The following is a 22,026-nucleotide window of genomic DNA, read 5'->3' on the forward strand; positions in this document are numbered from 1 at the left end:
GTTGCACTGCGACATAGTCTGATTTCAGGGGAGTGCTATGAAACAGATCAGCGCATTCAAATGCTAATGAAATTTGAGTCAGGGTTCTGATGTTTTATGAGTCCTCCACTTCTGGCACAGACAAGCTAATGTCTTGTACATTTTTAAAGCGTCCTCACAGCTTAGATGTTTATCAATTTGCGTAGTATACAATATTATACATGGCTGAAAAACTGGTAGAAGATAGACAAAATGCATACAATCACAATGGATGCAGGTAATGACCTTAGGCATTACCTCCCAAATAGCTGATGTTCACTGTGGCTTTAGCTGTTAATCTGTTCTAGGCATTCATGGAAGGAGATTGCTTAAATATTCATAATGGATCTGGATCAGTGTCTTTCACTGATACAGTCTTAGAAAGGAAGTCTAGATGATGAAATTATATCAGACATTTAACTTTTAGATACCCAAAACTAAAAAAGGCAATTCCCACTTCAGGTTACTGGTTTGACAAAGTAATGCTTTTCAATTAGCAGCTATCAGTAGTGCTAGTTCATCCTACAGGCCTTTGTGCTGCCTGCTGTCTGCTGCACTATTTTCAGACTTCTGGTGGGAAAAAAAATGTCAATTAAAATACAACATTTTAAATACTGCAGAAGATTTTCAGGCATAACTGTTGGTAATCTGACCATAAGGTTTCTCTCTCTCTTCTGTCAAATACTCTCTTTCGAAACACAGCCAGGTGAGTCATGGTGGCTCTGCAACTGCACTAAGGCAATATGCATAGAAGATGATATAATTCAGGTGGTTCCCATAATCTGTAATCCACCTCCTAAACCTACATGTGCCAATGGGCTTTCTCCTGTGCAAGTCATTGATGAGGATGGATGCTGTTGGCACTGGGAATGTGATTGTAAGTATATATTTTGTTGAATATTTTGTCATTATCTGTGGGAACAATGCTAGTGTCAAGAGCAACAGTATTTTTTTATTAGGGTATAAGTATCACACAAGGCTGTGGCCCTCAGACTTCTAGTATTGGACTATTTGAAGTGCTTCAATGATTCTTTTTAGCTACTGGGGGCTTTTACTTACATGCCATAATTTCTATATAATTATTGTGTTAGGAGAAGTAATTAGTCTCCCAAGGCAGGATGTAAATATCCAGATGCAGACATCTATCTAAAGGCTAGAAGCCTACATATACTTGGGAGTGTTGTTTGATGAGAGGCTCAGCACAGTGTGCACTTGCAGCCCGGAAATTCAGTCGTATCCTGGCCTGCATCAAAAGACACCTACAAGAAGGCAGGAGAGGGTTTTGTTTATAAAAGCAGGTAGTGATAAGAAAAAGGGGAATGGCTTTAAACTGAAAGAGAATAGATTCAGATTAGATATTAGGAAGAAATTCTTCACTGTGAGGGTGGTGAGGCACTGGAACGGGTTGCCCAGAGAAGCTGTGGCTGCCCGTCCCTGGAAGTGTTGAAGGCCAGGTTGGACGGGTCTTTGACCAATCTGGTATAGTGGAAGGTGTCTGTGCCTGTGTCAGGAGGGTTGGAACTAGATGAACTTGGTCAGGCTATCTGTAAAGGTATGTCTAGGATGAAGTTAATCCTATTCTCCATTGTCAGAAATGTCAGATGAACTGTGCCCTGAAAGTGCCTGTTTTCCTCTATTATTTATGTGTTCTACATAACGAGCTCATGCATTGACATACACACTTTAAAAATTCTTAAAGTTACATGAGATGAATCCCTACAGATTTTGTTTGTAGTCTGGCCTAATTCTGTATGTTGCCATAAGGAGCTAACCTAGATGTATGTTTCTGTAGGCTACTGCACTGGCTGGGGAGACCCACATTACATGACTTTCGATGGACTGTACTACAGCTATCAAGGAAATTGTACATACGTCCTTGTGGAAGAGATTGATAAGAAAGTTGACAGCTTTGGTGTCTACATTGATAACTACAACTGTGATGTACAGGATGTAGTCTCCTGTCCTCGTACACTCATTGTGAGACATGAGACTCAGGAAGTGCGCATAGCAACAGTCAAACAAAATACTCTGGAAGTAGAGGTATTGAAAAATGCTATGTTTGATTTCTTGGTTAAAATAATAGTGTAACATCAACTTGATAATTATGTGTACAATGTCAGGGAAAAAATTAAAATTAAATCTATGTTTCAGAATTAATACTAGCTTGGACTTTTCCACAAAAGAAAATAACAAATGTTTAATGGGAGGTTATAACATAAATTAGACATAAGATTTAAAGTATTGGCCTTAAGCATTTTTTATGAGAAATTGCTAGCTTTGATTGGTGTCAATGTTTTAATTTTGCAGAATAGGGGCTATTATGTGTTTATTTAATTGATAAACAATGATGTCCCAGTTTTGAGCCTTCAAAATTGGGTAAGAAGTGTTTGGGTTTGTGGTTTTGTGGGGTTTCATTGGTTTAGTTTTGTACATTACTGTGTGGGAATATTACAAGTTAGGTTGCAGCATACTGTTGAAAATTTGCAACATTTAGACTGTTTTTTTTTCTGTAAAGCAAAGCAAACTACTGTTGCTGAGTAAAAGTAGTAGTGTTAGTTCCATAGGTATATGGCTACCCCATTTAAATAAATAATACAGATTTTGGCTTTTTTCTTTCATTTAATTTTTCTACAACCGTATTCCCTTTTTTGCCCAGAAAGTTAAAATGGTGTTCACTAGGAATTTAGGAGTATTTTATATTGCACTTTCGTAGGGTGTCCTTAATGTCATAGTCACGCTAATAAATCTGTTGAGTGTTAGAGTTCAGCTGGTTTAAACTCTGAATTTTAGCCTAGTTTATCAGTGGTTGACAGGCTTTTTTTTTTTTTTTGGCTGAGAGAGGAGAAATTTGGCTTTCCAATAACATAAAAAGAAACACAGGGACAGTTGCTGGAAACTAAAAGCACCTTATTTGCTTTTACTTTCTGTCTCCAATGCAAAATAATGAATAGTCAATTGTTTTCTGAAGTCAAAATAAATATATGTCTCTTTTCTGTTTTATTTATTAGGTGACAGTAAACAAACAGGCAGTGGCTTTGCCTTATAAAAAGTTTGGTGTGAGTATCTATGAATCAGGCATAAATCGCGTAGTGGAAATTCCTGAACTGAAAATGAATGTGACCTACAATGGCTTGTCCTTTTCTATCAGAATGCCCTACAGCCTGTTTGGCAACAACACTCAGGGACAGTGTGGTAAGGCTTACTCTTGTAGTTTTTGTACTCTCACAAAACCATAAACAGGGAAATGACAGCCTTGCCACAAAGATTAATAGAATTTGATAACAAATCTGTGCACAAATTCTTTCTCCCCTTACCAATTTTAGGTACTTGCAATAACAACACGGCAGATGACTGCATGTTGCCAAATGGAAACATTGCAGAAAATTGTGAAGTTATGGCAGATCACTGGCAAGTTATTGATCCCTCCAAACCACAGTGCTCTCCAGGCCTAATTCCTACAAAAGCACCTAGCACAACTCCAACGCAGCCTTGCAAAGAATCTTCCATCTGCGAGCTTCTTTTGGGAAGGTAGACATTCCTTTGGGATTTATAAGCCTTTGATCTTCAAATTAAGTGGCAATTTTAAGATTCATTTATCAATAGGAAGTCTTTCTAACTATTACTCCATTTCTCATAGTTTTGTGGGCTGCTTCCTTTCCTTTTACTGTTCCTAAGTGTCATTCTTTGCTGATAGTTTGCTTCCAGCTGTCTGGCTTCTACATAAACCTTTCCTGATGTTCTCACATTCTTCTACGTCTCTGACCTGCACTGTTCTATGCTCTTGTTGTTTCCATGCTTAATTAGCAGAAAACAGAGTGCAACTGAAAAGAGAGATCTTCATTTTTAGACTGTTGTGTCAGGAATTAAAAAAGAAAAGAAACTCAAACAAACAAAATCTCTTTAGAGATTTTAGAACTAGTTTTAGAAAAGTAGTTCATGGTTGTCGTGGCTTAAGCCCAGCTGGTAACTCAGAACCATCCAGCTGCTTTCTCATTTGCCCCTTTCCTTCCCCCCAGCTACCAGGGGTATGGGGAGGAGAATCAAAAGAATTTAAATCCCAAGGGTTGAGATAAGAACAGTCCAGTAACTAAGGTATTATACAAAACCGCTACTACTACCACCAATAATAAGAGAAATAACAAGGGGAGAGAATATAAAAGTAAAAGGGGAAAGGAAAAAAAACAAGTGATGCACAATGCAATTGCTCACCACCCTCCAACCAATACGTAGCCTGACATGAGCAGTGATCTGGGCCTCCTGGGTAACTCCCCTCAGTTGGCGTGCTGTGGTATGGAATACCCCTTTGGCTAGTTTGGGTCAGGTGTCTTGTCTCTGCTTCCTCCTGGCTTCTTGTGCCCCTCCTCACTGGCAGAACATGAGACTGAAGAGTCCTTGATCAGGGTAAGCATTACTTAGCAACAACTAAATACATTGTTGTGTTATCAGCATTGTTCTTAAAGTTGAAAACACAGCACTGCACCAGCTACTAAGGAGAAAGATAACTGTTAGAGCAGAATAGGACAATAGTTATGTTTGGTAATATTCACGGGCAGAAAATATTGGTGCCTGGTTGTTTTGTAGGTGAGGGGAGGATACGTTGCAAGGGGAAGATATGTTGCAAGTTTAAAATCTAGATAAGTGTTCCTAGTAAAAATCTCTCTGTAATACAGTCCTTGTTCATATCTCCTGAAGTACCACATATGCCACATCATAACATGTTAAGCATCTTGAAGAATTCAGTAACTATTCAGTAACTAATGATGATAAATGTATATGTTTCTAGTGTGTTTGAGCCGTGCCATGGCCGTGTCCGTCCTGAAAAATACTATTCAGCCTGTGTTTTTGATAGTTGTGTGCTTCCCAACTTAGACCTGGAATGCTCAAGTCTGCAGATCTATGCTGCCACCTGTGCTGATCAAAGTATATGCATTGACTGGAGAAGTCATACGGATGGTGTTTGCTGTAAGTATTTGGCCATTTGTCCAGACTATTACAGAAGTTTGTATGGAACTATTTTGGCAATAATTTCCTAACAGTAAGTTATACTGTATTCCAAGCAATGAAGACACCAGTAAATCACAACAGATGCTTTTCTTAAGTAATTTTACAGATTACATTTTTATCAGTGGAAATGATAAATGAGCCTGCAAAAATATACATCAATTGACTGTGCCAGAAACACCTGTATCAGTAGATACTTCTTTGTGCATGGGCAGCTTTGTGTTTTGCAGGCATCAGCAGATCACTCTGTATTTAGTTACATATGCATTCATTTTCAGCTGCAGTAAGATGAGGACGCATGGTATAAATATACTCCCCTTTGCAAACTTGTGCAAAAGAGAATAAAATTATGAAAAAAAAAAGAAAAGAAATAAGTTTATCTCTTTAATGTAAATTACAGTGTGAGGCATCCTTGCCCATGGAGGGGCTAGAACTAGATGATGGTAAGGTCTCTTCCAGCCCTAACCATTCTATGATTCTGTATCTACATGGCTACATTGCATAAAATAATTCCTTTCAGAGACATGAGTCTGATACCTCTTTCTGGTAGTTTTTCTTTGTTTCTCAAGGTTGTCAAAGATACATATGAAAATGAGTATTCAGTGTTAAAGTTCTTGGCATAAAGTCATGGGACTTTCATATGAAAATTGTCACTGAGTTCTTCCTCCTTTTTATTCTCCCATCCAGCTTATACATGCCCCTCAGATAAAGAATACAGAGCATGTGGTCCTATTAAAGAGATAACCTGCAAATCAAGGTAAAGAATTCCTTTAATGTTATAGTTCATACAAGTAGCTGTTCAGTCATATTTAATGCATAGGTAGATAAGAGAAATCAACCTCCTGTTACGTCTTAAATTGACTGTCAAATCTTGATCCTAAATCAGAGTTCCTGTACTGTTTATATTGTTTGGCTATACCAAACATGAATACTGACAGTACCTAAATCGCAAATATGCATATTCTTTGCCACTGTATCTTAAGTGAAAGATTATTTGGCATTATCCTCTGCATGTCTGTGATAGTAATGGTGTTCCTCTGAAATTTTGTCTCATATAGCCAGCAAAACGAAACTTCAACTAAACAAGTGGAAGGCTGTTTCTGTCCTAATGGGACAATGCTGTATGACTCCGGTGTGGATGTCTGTGTAAAAACATGTGGTGAGTTTTACTGCTTCACTTGGATGTATGTTTATTTCCTCTTTGTTGTTTCCTTTTGATGTATACAGCATAGATCTTACTGTATGCAGTGGTAATTGAAATTTATTTTGATATTTTGACAGGCTGTGTTGGAGTGGATAAGATACCAAGAGAGGTATGCTGTCATATGCTTTTGTATTTCAAATAGAGGCTGAGCTTGGGGAGAGGAAAGCGGTCTCCACTTGTGCAGTCTTGTTTTGTGGTCTCTCAAATTTTCATTCCTGTTTTTACTTCTGTTCTTTTTAATTCGTAATCATGCAATCACTCAGTTTATTTTCTTTAATGACAGTTTGGGGAAAAGTTTACAGTAGACTGTCAGGACTGTATTTGCCTGGAAGGTGGAAATGGCATTGTATGTAAGCCTCATGAATGTGCCAAACAAAATAAGACCACTTGTGATGGAGAAGGCCTCCATGAAGTCAGTGAAGTCAATCCTGATGACTCCTGCTGCCCCATTGTCACATGCAGTGAGTTTACACTTTTGTTTTCATTCTTCCTGTACCTTTTAGGGTGAGAAAGATAAAAAGAACTCGACTAGTTTAGCACCAGAGACTTGGAGCAGGGAGTCATAAAATAGTATCCTTGTGCTTTTTAAAATCAGCTTGCCCAGTGTTAGGAAAAATACAATTTAATATTGCAATAGCTCAGGATAACTGAATTTAAAATTATGGGACTCAGCTAAATCTATAGTTTTCAAGTTCGGGACCACATTTTATTCAAGCGAAATGCAGATTGGTTACTGAATTTTATGTGGGTTTTCATTTTGCAGCAATTACCTACAGCATTGGAGATAGCAACAGTTGTCCACTAATTCTCTGCAAAGAATTGTTAGTGCTTGTAATTACATAGTAGAAAACTTTTCATAAACTAGTGCCTGGATTCACTAAGAAAAATGTGTTCTCTTTCTGAAATTTGTTTCTTTGGAGAAGATCTGGACTGTTGCCTAGCAATAGGAAGTCTATCCTAAATGCTTTATTAGACGCCTATTTCTTGTAGCCGTGATTTAGTGTAGTTTATGGTTTATTCCTTTTTTTTCCAGAATGCAATACAAACTTGTGCTCAACTAATGCCCGCAGGTGTACACTGGGATTTGAAGTTCATTCTTACATTCCCAGCGGTCAGTGCTGTCCTGTGTACCAGTGTGGTAAGTCTCTTGGAAATATATTAACAATGATTAGCAGTATATATTGAATAATTTAGTATCACACTTAGTAAGACCGTATACAGTAGCCTGTTGAAGGAGGTAACAAACAGTCAGATTCTACAAATTGGTTACTATTAACATTAGTTACTACTGCTATGGTTATGCTGAAAACCTACAAAATCAGGTACAGCTCACGTGGCTCAAATTCAAGTTTCCTTGTTGTAAGTACATATCAGAACAACTACAGAATTAACTGGGATTGTGGTTTCAGCTTAATCTAAGAGAATGTCCTGCCAGGCATCCCCAGTAGAAGACAGCTTTAGAAAATCTGCTTTGCTCTTGATTAATTGAAACAAGGATTTACTTGTACCTGTTAAATGTGCATTCTTGGCTATTAACTGGACTGAGTATATTGGGTTAAATCTTCCTTTCAAACATGCAGTATGAGTTCTTGTATTTATGTAAGTCATATCTGCTACCAGAAATGGACAAACAATGTATTTGACCATATGCATTGTGATTCATTGTGGAAGGAATGAGTTTAACTAGAGCGGGGTGAAGAGTTTTGGGGTTTGTTTCCCTCTGCGTAACAACCTATCTCCTTGATTGTTACCAGTTCCCAAGAGGGTTTGTGTACATCAGAATGCTGAGTTCTTGGTAAGTTCCTATTTCAACAGTCTCCTGAAAATGGTTTAAATACCAGTTAGTATACTTTATCAGAAGTATTATGAAGAGGTTTATCTAGTACAACCAATATTTTAGCAATTTTCAAATGTCTATCAGGAGTCCATCAATTTTACAAAGCCTAAATCTTTTCTGTAAAGGTTGCTGTGTATAAAAGAGGCTGCAAAGCCCTTTGTATGTCAGTAGCAGAGAGATTTGCATTTAGAGTTAAGTATGCATGCATTTTGAAAAATCAGCTGACGTCTTACGATGTCAGCACATTGTTGCAATTTTAAGACTGCTTTCAAAAATGAAAATATTAGTAAATAAGTATTATTCTAAACAGACTTAGGTTCCTAATAAAGTATGTTTGGTCTAGTAATTTATTTATTGCAGATATTTTTATGACACCTGTCCTTTAAAGATCTGAGTTTATAATTGCTATATAGGTTTATAATTGCTATATAGGACTTCAGTAAAGATACACGCTAAATTAAATCCAGTATTTAAAATGTTGTCTTCATAAATGTCCAACCAAATAGCTATCCAATAGTTGCTATGATTGTTCTGTTTTCTATTGATTAGTTTACTGATCTTTTAGAAATTAAGAAATGTCTGTCACATGTCATGTCTGATTAATATATCAAGCTTTTTGTCTTCAAATTTATAGCCTAATTCCTCAGTCTTTGTGGATAAATGTCAGAATTGTTTCTGCACTAATGAAGTTAACGTCAGCACTCAACTGAATATCATCTCATGTGAACGTATTCCATGCAACACATATTGCAAACCAGTAAGTGACAAACTTCAATCAAACAAACAAAAAGCCAAAATACCCATGTATGTGAAAAGGAGTTTGATCCATGAGAGGTATAAGCAAAGGACAAGGAGCAGAAATCCAGAGTCCAACTCCAGCATGGATACCAACTGTTCTTGAGCAGTCTATTACATGAAGCTTGACTGTGTAACATACAGTATTCAGTTCATATTGAATTAACTGGGAAATTTCTGTAGAGCACATAGTAGAGTTGTATTTAACTATTAGGCATATTTATTTTAGTGCTTTAATTTATTACACATATAGCCTGCTTTTATTCATAGAATCATAGAATAGTTAGGGTTGGAAAGGACCTTAAGATCATCAAGTTCCAACCCCCCTGCCATCGGCAGGGACACCTCGCTCTAAACCATATTACCCAAGGCCTCGTCCAACCTGGCCTTGAACACTGCCATAGATGGAGCATTCACAACCTCCCTGGACAACCTATTCCAGTGCTTCACCACCCTAACAGGAAAGAATTTCCTCCTTATATCCAATCTAAACTTCCCCTGTTTAAGTTTTAACCCATTACCCCTTGTCCTATCACTACAGTTCCTAATGAAGAGTCCCTCCCCAGCATCCCTATAGGCCCCCTTCAGATACTGGAAGGCTGCTATGTGGTCTCCATGCAGCCTTCTCTTCTCCCGGCTGAAAAGCCCCACCTTTCTCAGCCGATCTTCATATGGGAGGAGCTCCAGTCCACTGATCATTCTCGTGGCCCTCCTCTGGACTTTTTCCAACAGATCCATGTCCTTTTTATGGTGAGGACACCAGAACTGCACACAATACTGCAAGTGAGGTCTCAGGAGAGCAGAATAAAGGGGCAGGATCACCTCCTTCGACCTGCTGGTCACACTCCTTTTGATGCAGCCCAGGATACGGTTGGCTTTCTGGGCTGCAAGTGCACGCTGCTGGCTCGTGTTCATTTTCTCATCGGCCAGCACCCCCAAGTCCTTCTCTGCAGGGCTGCTCTGAATCTCTTCTCTGCCCAACCTGTAGCTCTGTCTGGGATTGCTCCGACCCAGGTGTAGGACCTTGCACCTGGCATGGTTAAACTTCATGAGGTTGGCATCAGCCCACCTCACAAGCATTTCAAGGTCCCTCTGGATGTCATTCCTTCCCTCCAGCGGATCAACCGAACCACACAGCTTGGTGTCATCAGCAAACTTGCTGAGGGCGCACTCAATCCCACTGTCCATGTCAGCGACGAAGATGTTAAACAAGACCAGTCCCAACACAGATCCCTGAGGGACACCACTTGTTACTGGTCTCCAGCCGGACATTGAGCCATTGACCACAACTCTTTGTGTGTGGCCATCCAGCCAGTTCTTTAGCCACTGAGTTTTCCGTTCATCAAATTGATGTCTCTCCAATTTATAGACAAGAATGTCGTGTGGGAGAGTGTCGAACACTTTACATAAATCCAGGTAGATTACATCAACTGTTCTACTGCTGTCCATCAGTTCTGTAGCCCCATCATAGAAGGCCACCAAATTGGTCAGGCAGGATTTCCCCTTGTTGAAGCCATGATGGCTGTCACCAAGCACCTTGTTGTTTTTCATGTGCGTTAGCATGCCTTCCAGGAGAATGTGCTCCAAGATTTTGCCAGGCACAGAGGTGAGACTGACTCGTCTGTAATTCCCCGGGTCATCCATTTTCCCCTTCTTGAAAATGGGGGTTATATTTCCCTTTTTCCAGTCATCGGGAACTTCACCTGACTGCCATGATTTTTCAAATATGATGGCCAGCGGTTTAGCAACTTCATTTGCCAGCTCCTTCAGGACCCGTGGATGGATTTCATCAGGACCCATGGACTTGTGCACTTTCAGGTTTTTAAGATGGTCTGGAGCCAATTCCTCTCCTACAGTGGGCCCAAGGTCTTCTTTCTCACAGTCCTTGTGTCTGCCTTCCAAGACTTGGGTGGTGCGGTCAGAGCCTTTGCTAGAGAAGACCAAGGCAAAGAAGTCATTCAGAACCTCAGACTTCTCCAAATCCTGTGTAGCTAGTTCACCTGAGAGCTTCCTGAGGGGGCCTATATTCTCCCTAGTCTGTTTTTTATTTGCTATGTACCTGTAGAATCCCTTCCTGTTATCCTTAATATCCCTAGCCAAGTTTAATTCTAACTGGGCCTTAGCTTTCCTAACCTGGTCTCTAGCTTCCCGGACAGTAACCCTGTACTCTTCCCAGGCCGCCTGTCCTTGCTTCCACTTTATTGCTTATCTTCCATTGGGTTGGAACACTGAAAGGTACACAAAGGCACAAATCTACATTGCACTTCAAAGCATAATCAATTAATGTGTTAGTATGTTTTAATTTATTTCTCTGAAATATATCTATCATAGTACTTTCATTTTTAATTAATTTTAATATCTAGGGATATGAGCATCAACCAGTGGAAGGTGAATGTTGTGGAAGATGTGTGCAGACTAAGTGTATTATACAAACAGCAAACAATTCTGAGCTCATCTTGAGTGTAAGTATGCTCTACATCTTCTTTACCAAATTTGTAAAGTTCCCCCTTTCAGAGACGGAACATCTCCTTTTCAGAGATAAGGCTTAGTATAAGTTTGCACCTAAAAGGTCAAAGACTCACCTAAAGCAAAGCCTATCTGCATTTTTTTAGCCTGAAAAAAAGGACTTTTATAATCAAAGTTTCTGGAAGGCTCTTCCTGGAATAACAAATCTAATACCATCTTGCAATGTCTCGAAGCTTGGGTTTTTCTATATTATGTAATTTCTGTTGAAAAACACTAGTAAAGCCTGAATATAAAACCATTTTATTGCCCTGTAGGGTGAAAGTTTAGGATTGTTCTTAATTACAATATTTAGTTTAGCTTTCCCTAGGCAAAATTCATTGCCACAGATTATTTTGTTAATAACTCTGATGTGCTCTACATACTTCAGAGGGATTATTCTTTTCTAAGGGAAATCACACGTAAACCTGACTATTCTTTCCATATATGGCATACTGCAATGCATGTAATAAGCTGTTAACCTAAAATAATTAAAATGGCTGTTAAGTGGGTGTTAAGCTAAAATAATTGACTGGGAAACAATGAGGAGAGTCATTGTCAGAGGGCAGGAAAATTTCTGACTGAGCTCCCTTCAGCTTTCGTTATAGCATTTTGTATTTCACTTGCAGCCTGGAGAGTTTGAAAATGATCCTAACAACAACTGCACCATTTATCACTGTGTAAATATCCAGGACCATCTTCTCTCTTCCAAATCTGAGATAACCTGCCCAGCATTCAATGAAGACAGCTGCAAACCCGTAAGTAAATATGGAAAACTTACTCTCTACTCAATATATAGATTCCTTCAGTTTACTTCAGCAACTTAACTATCAACAAAAGTCCAGTAAAGCTCTGATGACCTTTCACCAAAGTCTGTCCATCCCAAAGGCAAAGTCCTTGCAGACTGCTTTGTGTGGGACTCTGCAAAACATTTTTTTGGAATTGTTTCTGAGGAAAAATTGCATGATGCTAACTGTAGACTTCCTTCAAAGCATTATCTCAATTTTCACAATCCTTTGTAAATGGATATATTTCAAGTCTGGAAGAGATCATTATCTTTTTTATCAGAACAATTCTTCAGTTTTTGCTGGTTATTTCCAGCCATTGAGGAATTGCTCTATTCAGTATTGGCCTAAAAGCTGCCTTAATAAAGGGAAAGAAAATAATCTTATTTTTCCTGTTTCTTTGTCTTTTAGGGAACTATTGCATTCTTACCTAACGGTTGTTGCAAAACCTGTAAGTATTCCAGTGTACCTGAATCAACAATACAGAGAATGAATTTTCTTCTTATATCAGTCCATTTCCCAGCCATAAAGGGTGATATGTTTGTGTTCAAATAGATTATATTTGTGTTTGTTATTCCAAGCATTCCCTGTCCATGTCTCTGGAAAAGTTGAAATTGAAGCAGAAACACCACTAAAGACAATTTGAGTGCACTAGTGAAGTCCAGCAATTGTTGAACTGCAAGGAACTTCTGGAGCTGTTTCACTGAAAGTATTTTATAATCTTTCCCTGTAGGTATACCCCTGGATAGTCCTACACCATGTTCTGTCCGTCAAAGAAAAGACTTTATCCACTATAAGGGCTGTCGTTCTGTGGACAGAGTTGTCATGACTGAATGTGAAGGAACATGTGGAACCTTCTCACTGTAAGTTAACTGATCAGACAATGGGATTTGAATTCTGCTGGCACTGAGCTTCTTTATATAAAAAAGAACAATAAATGGGTAGACTGCAGAGTGGTAGAGGACTTGAAACAATCGGCTTCCCAGAGAAACTGTCATTTGCTGCCTATCACTGAATATGCCACAGGGCACCTTACAGGAGAGAAAACTAATCTTTAGTCTCAGGTTAAACCCCTATTAGCTAGGTGGCTTACCAGTATTTTGAAATACCTTATCATCTTGGAGTCTTGCTCTGGTTACTTCTGCACCAATACAAGAAAAAGTTGACTTTTGACACAGTTTATAGACTGATATTGACAGATTCTGCCACTTAGGAAAGGTGCTTGGGAAGCTGATGAACACAAGGCTTCAAAAAAATACTTTGCTGTAAGATAGGAACAGAAAGAGCTGCTGCTTTCTCTTCTTGTTAACACTGCTGGGTATGGGACATGCACTTTGATTCACATGATGCAATTGTAGCCCTTGTAGCCAACTGATTGATGTGATGCCATTGTAGATGGCATTGTAGCCACTTGTCTATGCAGTATTTTTACTCAGATCAGGGCTTTGTCTGCCCTTAATAGTTCATCTGGTGTATTTAATATCCATCAGGGCTGGAATGATGAGAGGAATCCAAGGAAGCTGAGCTCCTAGAACTCACTGGGTTCTTTATTAGGACTTCAATGCTAATTGTTTTTCCAGAAGAAAAAAAAAATCTCAGCAAATGCAATGAATTTTAAAAGCATACTGTTATAAACATTGCTCTGTCAGATGAGCTTAGCACTTTCATTAGCCACAACTGTGGCTCTTCTACATATTATTCCAAACTTCTCACAGTAGTTCCGTATTTAATTTCACCCTCTTCTCTGTATGCTGGCTTCCGACACAGAGTAATGTTGCCATTTTCATGTTAACAGATATTCTGCTGAGGCCAATTCTCTGGACCACAGCTGTTCCTGCTGCAGGGAATCAAGGACTACCATGAAGAAAGTGAAACTGAGATGTCCCAATGGGAGTTCAATTTCACATAAGTATATATATGTGGAAAGCTGCAGCTGTCAAGACACTGAATGCAGCAACTCACGGTCCAGTGAGCTGCAGACCACAGAAGAAAATGACGAGTCAAGCACTCTAGACCGTATCAAGAGGGCCATCAGCTTAACATCAAAATGAACAGGAAAAAAACTATCAGCATTCAACTAAAAGGGTTATACACCATTCTCATCTTCCTTGACAGCTTTTGAACTTTACTTTTCCCAGTTAGTGTATCCTGTTTGTTTTCTGATTATTTTTAACAGTGCTGTATTTATTTGTGCACAAAATGAGAACACAGATTTGTATTCTTCCAAGTGCACAGCCTGTTGGTTCCTTATGTAATCAGCTTATTTCCTTTGAATGATTAAAAGCACATTTCAAAAAACACGGATTTTGTACTTACTCACATTTACATTCTGAAGTGCCTGTTTATCTGATCTTACTGTAAGGGAGCTGAAGGAGATCAGCTGAGATATGGGCATCTCTTGACTTATCTGAAGTACAATGAGGGTAATCCGCACCTTCTGCTGAGTGTTAAAATGCTTTTGGTATTATTTTGTCTCTTTTAATGAACACAAATTGTGCTTTACCCTTCTAAGAACTTAAAGTAACATTAAGATTCAACGTCAAGTAATGTTGAGCCACAGCCAAGCTGAATACAAGCAACTTTGCTACCTATCACCATTTTGTGCTACTATTAGTCCTGCCAAATATGGTGCAACTTAGAATGCAGACACCAGTAGGAATGCACAGAAAATGAAACTATTGAAGTTTTGCATCTTTAGAATGTTAAGATTAGAGAGCTAATTTCTGTGAAGCTTAAAATTTTAGAGGTAGATTAAGAAGTTACATCAGTTTACAAAGCAAGCTCCAGCACTAACGAAGGCTGGTTTCTGCTTCATCGTGAAATGTGACTGAGACTTTTCTCCTGGGGCATTTACCAGGTCATTCTCCTTTCTGGATTCTTTGTCATCTAACAGTTTCTGTGCTGACACTATAGCCATTAGTTTTCTGGAGTGGTTTGCAAAAAATACTTTTCTCAAAATCTGTTGACGTTAACCAACTCTGAGATCTTCATTTTAGCAGTTAAATTTAGCTGAGGTCAACGAATCTGAGGTCAGCAAATAGCTTCTGGAGACAAACAGATACAAAGTGTGATCAAATCTGCCTTGTTTCCTATGAAAATGAGATAAAACATTCCAAATCAGTAGTGGCATTTTACTGCACACTGTATTTACGCTGAAGACTAAAATCTCCCTTGCTTCAATTTTTTCATTTGTTCTGCAAATATTCTGGTTTCCTTCTGTGTCTTCTAGTGATGGGCATACTACTTCTAAATAAGGAAGTTAAAAGGTACTGTACAAAAGTCAGTAAGGCTGCAGATTTTGGCTTCGCCACTGCAGGGCAGTCTATGGCCAAGAATTTAAAATTATTTCAGACACAAAAAAAGCAAGCTGCCTCCAGAAGGGAGTTTATACTTCAACTAGAGGGATTTATCTCTGAGAGGAATGTATGCTGGTATTCCCCACCCAGACACTTGTATGCTTTTAGTAAGCACTGAAAAAAAATTCTTCTGATAGGAATTTACATGCATGCACAGGATGGTATTCCTTCCAGTGCTCTGGATTATATCAGTGCCTTCAGTTTTGGTGCTATGTCAGTGCTGTCCACAAACAGACTCCCAAGCGAGTTTTGTCACAGAATTCTTACCTACAAGTGCTTGGTAGTTCCAGGTCAAACTGTACATGTCAAACCTCCACCCCTTTCTGTACTCTTAGTCATGGTTTAGATTGTACCTGTATTTCCATTGGAACTGGATGACTAAGTAGAACAAATTAATCTTTTTCCATCAGAGAAATCCACAAATATTCTTTTGGAGAGAAAGGAAGTAAAGAAGCTTTAATAGTGTGTCCCTACAAAGACAGTAATAGTGGCAGTGGGTAATACTTTTGCTCCTTCCACAGCTCTCGTGGAAGTAAACAGAGACTTGACCTACCTGATCCCATGGAGCATTTTGTTTCTAAAGCAAGAGCTGTTGTGTCTGTAGTTCACAAGCAGAGATTCATCTGGAAAACCAAAGAGATGAACTGAATAAATTTCTCACAAGGCTATGTTATCCCTTTAGGGCCTCAGAGGAGATGGTAGAACCTTCTTACCCTATTATCTCCTAGGCAGGACCTACTGCAAAGGGCGCTGGCAGCTTCATAAAATGCATTGGTTCTGGAAGGGAATGGGCTTGACTCCCTCTGTCCTCCAAGAATTACTCCATTCCCCAGGAATTTTCTTGTCTTCTGGAGTCTTGCAAGAAGGAAGCAGTAGCTCAGATGAGTGGCAGAGTGGCTAATACACTGTCATGTCTCCATACTCGAATCATACGTTCATCTCTTCTAAGACCTTCTGTCTAGCCTTTCATTGGTGGCAAAGGGTTTCTTTTGGGTTTGCTTCTTCATCTCCAGTTACTTAGCAGAAAAGCAAGGAAGTCTTCTTGGGAGGCAAGTGGGACTTCCAGCCACACAGCCTTTGAAGGCACTAAAAGCCAAGGTAATAGCTCTTGCTGTCCAAGAGCTGCTCAATTTGCCCTCACTTTGTTGCATTGTCCATAATGAAGAGATGAGCAGAGTTTGTCTAAGCATGGGGTGTGAGCATGTTCCCGAGGCCCTCAAGGAAGTACTGGAACCTGCTTGGACATCCCGGTGAACAAAGCAAAACAAAACAAATCACAGCCTTATTGCTGTTCTCCCTATGGTAACGAAGAGCAGATACCAACAGGCTGAAATTTCCAAGTACAGGCTGGAGCTCGTGTTCACCTGTAGCATGATTATTTCCTTGGTTGCCAGCAGTTGTGATTTTGAGTCCTTGACTCAGGTGCAGGCTCCTCCAAGGCAGCTGGAAGCTCAAGCAAATGCTTCCTAGGCAGCTGGCGGCTTACAGGAAGCCCCTCACAGTACAGAGCTAGCTGTAGGAGACCACTGCCAAATGCTGGAGCAAACCTGAGTGAGCTGGCTGCAGCTCAGGGAGGGTGCTGTTGCCACAAAAGAGCACTGCAACCTTCAAGGTAGTTGAAACTCAGAATAATTTCTTCGTAATTCATTGGAGATGCACTGGAAACTCGTTGTTCATGTGATGCTACAGTGACATAGTGAGTACCTTCAACTGAAGTTAAAAAGGAGTTAGAAGGTTTGCCGATTAAGTGAGCACAGTTATTTTATGAACTGTTACTGGACAAGTGTTTTAAGAACGCTGGCAGAAAGGCAAATGCTTACTAGCAATACGGTAAAATCACTGCTACTATTTGAGGTGAGGAGATGGAATTCAGAGAGTAGAGAAAAAGCCAAATGCAAACAAAGAAGAACCCTGCCCAAAATAATACAAAGTAGGAATTTATAATCTAATAACTACCTGTATTAGTGTTGCAGCTATGATATTAATATCATTTTCTGCTGTAGGATAGGAAGGGTAAGATAAAATTTTGAGTATGTTTACTGTTGTACTGTACTTTGCTAAACCACACACCACTGACCTAAGCACATGCAACTCTGCACATAAGCCCCAGTGGAAAAACTTCAGCAAAGGCAAAGCCCTAAGTAAATAAGTATGTAGTTACTGTGCGTGTTATACACTGTTTGAACTTGTATAGCAAGGCAAACTCAGATATTGAGAAGAGAGGAAGAAACAGACTTTCAAACACTAAGATCATAGGAAGAAAATTCTTGTGAACTTTAGGTCCAACAAAACCTGAAATACATATAAAGAACTATAACACTGACATACAATTCCTGAAATTTCATGTCCTAGCAGAAGCTCTGCAAACTTATTCTAAGTTCTTCAAGTTAAGCAGCCCTCTTCCTAAGCCAAATTTCCTAAATTAACTCAGTCTTTCCAGGCTGCCACAAACAACTGTGTTCTTAACAGGCAGCCTTCCAGGCTAACTTCCAACCAGGCTACTTAAGCCGTATTCCCATTACTAATGTAGAAAATCCTATAAGGTTTTGTCCGCGTCACCCTTTTAATATCTCTTATGTTCAAACTGGACTTCCTTAAGTGTTTCAGTTTTTCAGCATTCATATGTAAAATGCTTGAATTCCTTTCACAAACTTGTCTTTAGAACAATGAAAAACATACTAAGTCTGTTAATCTCAGTCTGACCTAATGATAAGAGAAGCATAACAGATTTTCAAATCATGCAAAGGTTCGTATGTATGCAGGGAGTAAGGTGGAGAAGAAATCTTTGATACTAACTGAAGTATCATAAAACTAGCTTATTTGGCAGAAATCAAATCGAAAATATGACAGAGCTGGGGCTAAGAAGAAATACCTTTGCCTCATGCAGCTCTCTTTTAAGCAGTTACAAAAGGCAACAGGAACTGTGATCAAGGTACGAACATAGCTTTACACAGTGCCCATGACCTGGCACAGCAGTGAAATTTGAATAGCTTGTCCCCTTGGATTAGGGTAGTGAGCATTTCTTGCACTTTGCAGCATCTATGGGAGCTGCTTGCTCGCTTTTCGACCAAACAGGCCAAGGTTGCTTAGCTTCTCATCTCAACCTGTTTTCTGCCCCATCTCTCTGCTTTTCTTTTGGCTTACAGTAACTTTCAGTCATGGTAGACATAGTTACTGGGTAGGTAATCTCACTTAATTTCAGGGTTATACAGACTTCAGTATTAAGTATGCAGTGGCCTATTCTGAATTGTCTTGGCATCCATGAAATAAGAAGCTGCTTCCAAAAAAGGAATGGAATCTGTTCTAGTCTGAAACCCATAAACTCTAATTCTTAAGGCAGAATGTTTATATCCTTTCCTAAATGGGACCCTGTGTTTCCTTTGTTCTACTACTCCACATTTTTCACCAGGAAGGTTTTAAAACAAATCTTTCAAGCAGAAAAAGCTCCAGGGCCCAACCTCCTGTTGAGATGGCTTTCTATGCAGGGAGTCTTTCTTACTTGAGGAAGTGCCATGTGGTCAATGAGACCTGTGTGCGCAAACACCAATCAGCCATGTCATTATTCCTTGTGTATGGATTTTGAAAGACTTGCATCTTCTTAAAAAAAAAAAAAAAACACAGCAAAAAAGCCAACCACAAAACCAAATCAGAAAAGAGCAACTGAACTGATTTCTTAAAAACATGAGCAGCTAATGCCCTTGATTAGTTCAGGAAAAGTTAAGGAACCCTTTGTCAAGATGAGGGTTTAAGGAGCTTTGTGTTCATTCTAAGGAAAACTGAAAGAAAACACCCAACCACATCCTATCAAAATTAAAATACTGAATGCATTCTTGATGTATTTTAATTAACTGTGTGATAGATGCAAATCTGATGTGTCAAATAAATCTGTGATATGAATTTCCTAACTTTTATGGGATTATACCAAGGATAAAAATATAATCAATGCTGTTCTTCTGGCACTTTAGAATGTGGATTTTTGGCACAAAAGGGTTTAGCACCAAATCCAAATTAATTGCTTTTCTAGCTAATATTGCCTTATTAATGAAGTATACAGCATTTCTGTAGAGTTATTATCTAGGCAGTTCTTGTAAAACATCGCTTTATAATGGACTCATATTTTAAGAAGCAACACCAGCTTTGCCTGAATTGAACTGGAATATCAGAGGATTTCCAAACTGAATCTCACCATTGCTTGGACTGACCTACTGTGGTGTTAAGGCTACCAAAGTCTTGCTAACCTTAACACTTCACAGTATGGGATCCCCTTTTGACAGAGGGGTGTGATAAAAATGCAACTTCCAGGCTTCAGTACAGTAGCTGGCTATGAATGGCATTAATCCACCAGATGCCCCTAATTTCAGTGCCTCTTTACCAGGTTTGTATGAAAAAACAAGTTGTGAGTCACTGGTGTATTACATTAGCTTCATGATGGTTTATCTCTAGTAAGTCAGTGGTGATAAAGAAGCTGAGTTAATATTTACCTATTGTATTTACTAAAATCACATACCCTTTAATGGCAAATGATCCATGAAATGGGCTGCCAGGAGGTTAAGAAGAATTGTTCTTATTGCTAGTACAGCTGCAGGAGTGTGAAGGTCTCTTATGCCACAGGGCCCAATAAAAGGAAGAGTTATTAATCCTGGTATGTCACTGCAGGAGCAATAGTTATAAGCAGCACGCCTGTAATAGCAATGATTCAGCGGTTAAGTGATCAACATACCCACAAACTCCCTGTCAGTCTGAATTTCTTTCTGAAAAGCTACCATGTACTTCTTCTGAAAACCTGAGTGTTGCCGCACTTAATACAAAAAGCACTTGAATGCATATATACTGTCAGTAGCCCTGAAATCATTGCAGGAGATTGAAGCATTCAGTGATTTCTAAGGAATATAGGCAGCACTTTCTGTGGAGAGGCCAGAAGCAGCAGCTCTGGTTAGTCACTGACAGGAGTCCTGCTCTCCAAGAAATGGCAAAGGAATGGCAAAAATGGCAAAGCAGACAAGCAGAGGTAAGAAAATGGCTAGGAACAGAGCATGAGGACTGGGTTTCCTTTTCCTCTGAGTAGCAAGAGATGTGCTCTTTCTTTTCTCTGGGGAGGATCCCAGATAACTGGTATTAATTTCTCTGCTAAGTGAAGCATAAGCAGATGGTGGTATAGTGAATTGTTTTGTCTTGTCTGTTCCTTGGACACAGTTTTAACATATGCTGTTCATATTCTTCCCAGGCCCCTAAGTGCTAAGCAAGGCTTGCAGAGGAAAATCATGCCTCAGCTCATCACTCCTGACCACCCTGCATGCCCTTGAACCACCCAGGACATAGAAGACAAAATGCTGGGAGTTGCAGTGGTCAGCCTCATCATGTCTTTTTCATCTAAGGACTACACCAACCTGAAGGCTGTCTTTCACAAGTAGTTCATATGTGGTTTCTGCTGCTTTTGTTCTGCCCACTGGGAATAAAGGGATTTTTTTTGAATGAATGAAAGAAGTCCCTTGATTGCCCAGGTGGGAATGGGAAAAGAAGAGGATCGTGACTAAAAAATGGACTCTGTCTCAGCAGAGTTCTGCTTTTGCATTTTGACATTAGCATTGATTTAGGAAAATTAGTATGTTTCAGCTTTCCGTCTTTATCCTCAATTAAGCTCTAAAATACTGAAGGCATTCTTCATGTATTTTAATCCACAACTAATGACAGAGATCCATTCCCTGCTTTTCTGCTGCCTGTTACAGATCACCATATTTGGGTGATTTGGGAAATACTGATTTGTGAACATTAATAGGTTTTGTCTTTCCAACTTTATCCTCAGCTAAGCTCTTTTGCCAGTGTCTGTGGGCTACCCACCTATGTGCTTTTTCTCCTGGGCTTCACAGCCCTTCCCCACACCTGACATTAACACTGTTGTGTGGCCTGAACAAGAGTTCAGCTTGAAAGTTACCATCTGCTGAATTGGAGTATCTACTGAATTGGAGTGTAACTAATGCAATGTGTACAGTTTCAGATTATCGTTATAATGCCATATTCTTGTGGTTCAGTTTATCTATCAGATGTTCTTCTGGTTTACTTTGTAACTATCTGGATGGAAATAAGGAGGAAAGATGCATTGTGATAAAAAGGAAAAACAGCAGAAGCATATTGCTTCCATCAGCAGTGCCATAAATCTGTATTCTGTTGGTTCTGTATTCCAGCCAAAATGGCAGGGCTTCAAGAACAGACTTTACCTTCCAGTAGTGCCCTGCCTGAAGTGTGACTGACAATGGAATTAATTGGACACGGGCAGTGGGAAAGGGGTAACATGAACTCATGTTTCATGTACTGCACAATGCTCTCACCTACTAGAGCAGGATTTTATTAAAAGCAGTAGCAGCAGCAAATCATCTGGCAGACATTCGCACCTGCAATTCTGCAAGTCGCTTAGTAAGTGGCTCTCAACTACATAGGGAGAACAGCTAAAAGAAGCAGTGGGAAAGCTTTAGGTCACTTAACTTTATAAATGCTGGAAAGCTTGGTAAAGCAGTGAGAAGGACGCAGTTC

At 39.4% G+C, this 22,026-nt stretch overlaps 1 protein-coding gene across 1 annotated transcript in view; it reads left to right on the forward strand.

Moving 5' to 3' along the window:
- MUC2 (mucin 2, oligomeric mucus/gel-forming) overlaps window positions 1-14,370 on the forward strand; it is a 52,395-nt gene extending 38,025 nt beyond the window's left edge. Inside the window, exons 34-50 of the mRNA XM_061380417.1 lie at window positions 721-895; window positions 1,811-2,058; window positions 3,027-3,210; window positions 3,342-3,546; window positions 4,802-4,980; window positions 5,707-5,776; window positions 6,078-6,178; window positions 6,301-6,332; window positions 6,507-6,684; window positions 7,257-7,361; window positions 7,978-8,018; window positions 8,695-8,817; window positions 11,219-11,317; window positions 11,987-12,115; window positions 12,554-12,593; window positions 12,876-13,005; window positions 13,938-14,370. Of these exons, the coding sequence (XP_061236401.1) occupies window positions 721-895; window positions 1,811-2,058; window positions 3,027-3,210; window positions 3,342-3,546; window positions 4,802-4,980; window positions 5,707-5,776; window positions 6,078-6,178; window positions 6,301-6,332; window positions 6,507-6,684; window positions 7,257-7,361; window positions 7,978-8,018; window positions 8,695-8,817; window positions 11,219-11,317; window positions 11,987-12,115; window positions 12,554-12,593; window positions 12,876-13,005; window positions 13,938-14,193 (2,295 nt within the window). The 3' untranslated portion in view covers window positions 14,194-14,370. The remainder of the gene's footprint in view (window positions 1-720; window positions 896-1,810; window positions 2,059-3,026; window positions 3,211-3,341; window positions 3,547-4,801; window positions 4,981-5,706; window positions 5,777-6,077; window positions 6,179-6,300; window positions 6,333-6,506; window positions 6,685-7,256; window positions 7,362-7,977; window positions 8,019-8,694; window positions 8,818-11,218; window positions 11,318-11,986; window positions 12,116-12,553; window positions 12,594-12,875; window positions 13,006-13,937) is intronic.
- The last annotated feature ends 7,656 nt before the right edge of the window (window positions 14,371-22,026 follow it).

The sequence above is a fragment of the Neopsephotus bourkii genome, unplaced genomic scaffold (assembly GCF_033783945.1).
Source record: "Neopsephotus bourkii isolate Nb327-2 ecotype Australia unplaced genomic scaffold, CSIRO-AGI_Nbou_v1 NB_1792, whole genome shotgun sequence".
Taxonomy (NCBI): domain Eukaryota; kingdom Metazoa; phylum Chordata; class Aves; order Psittaciformes; family Psittacidae; genus Neopsephotus; species Neopsephotus bourkii.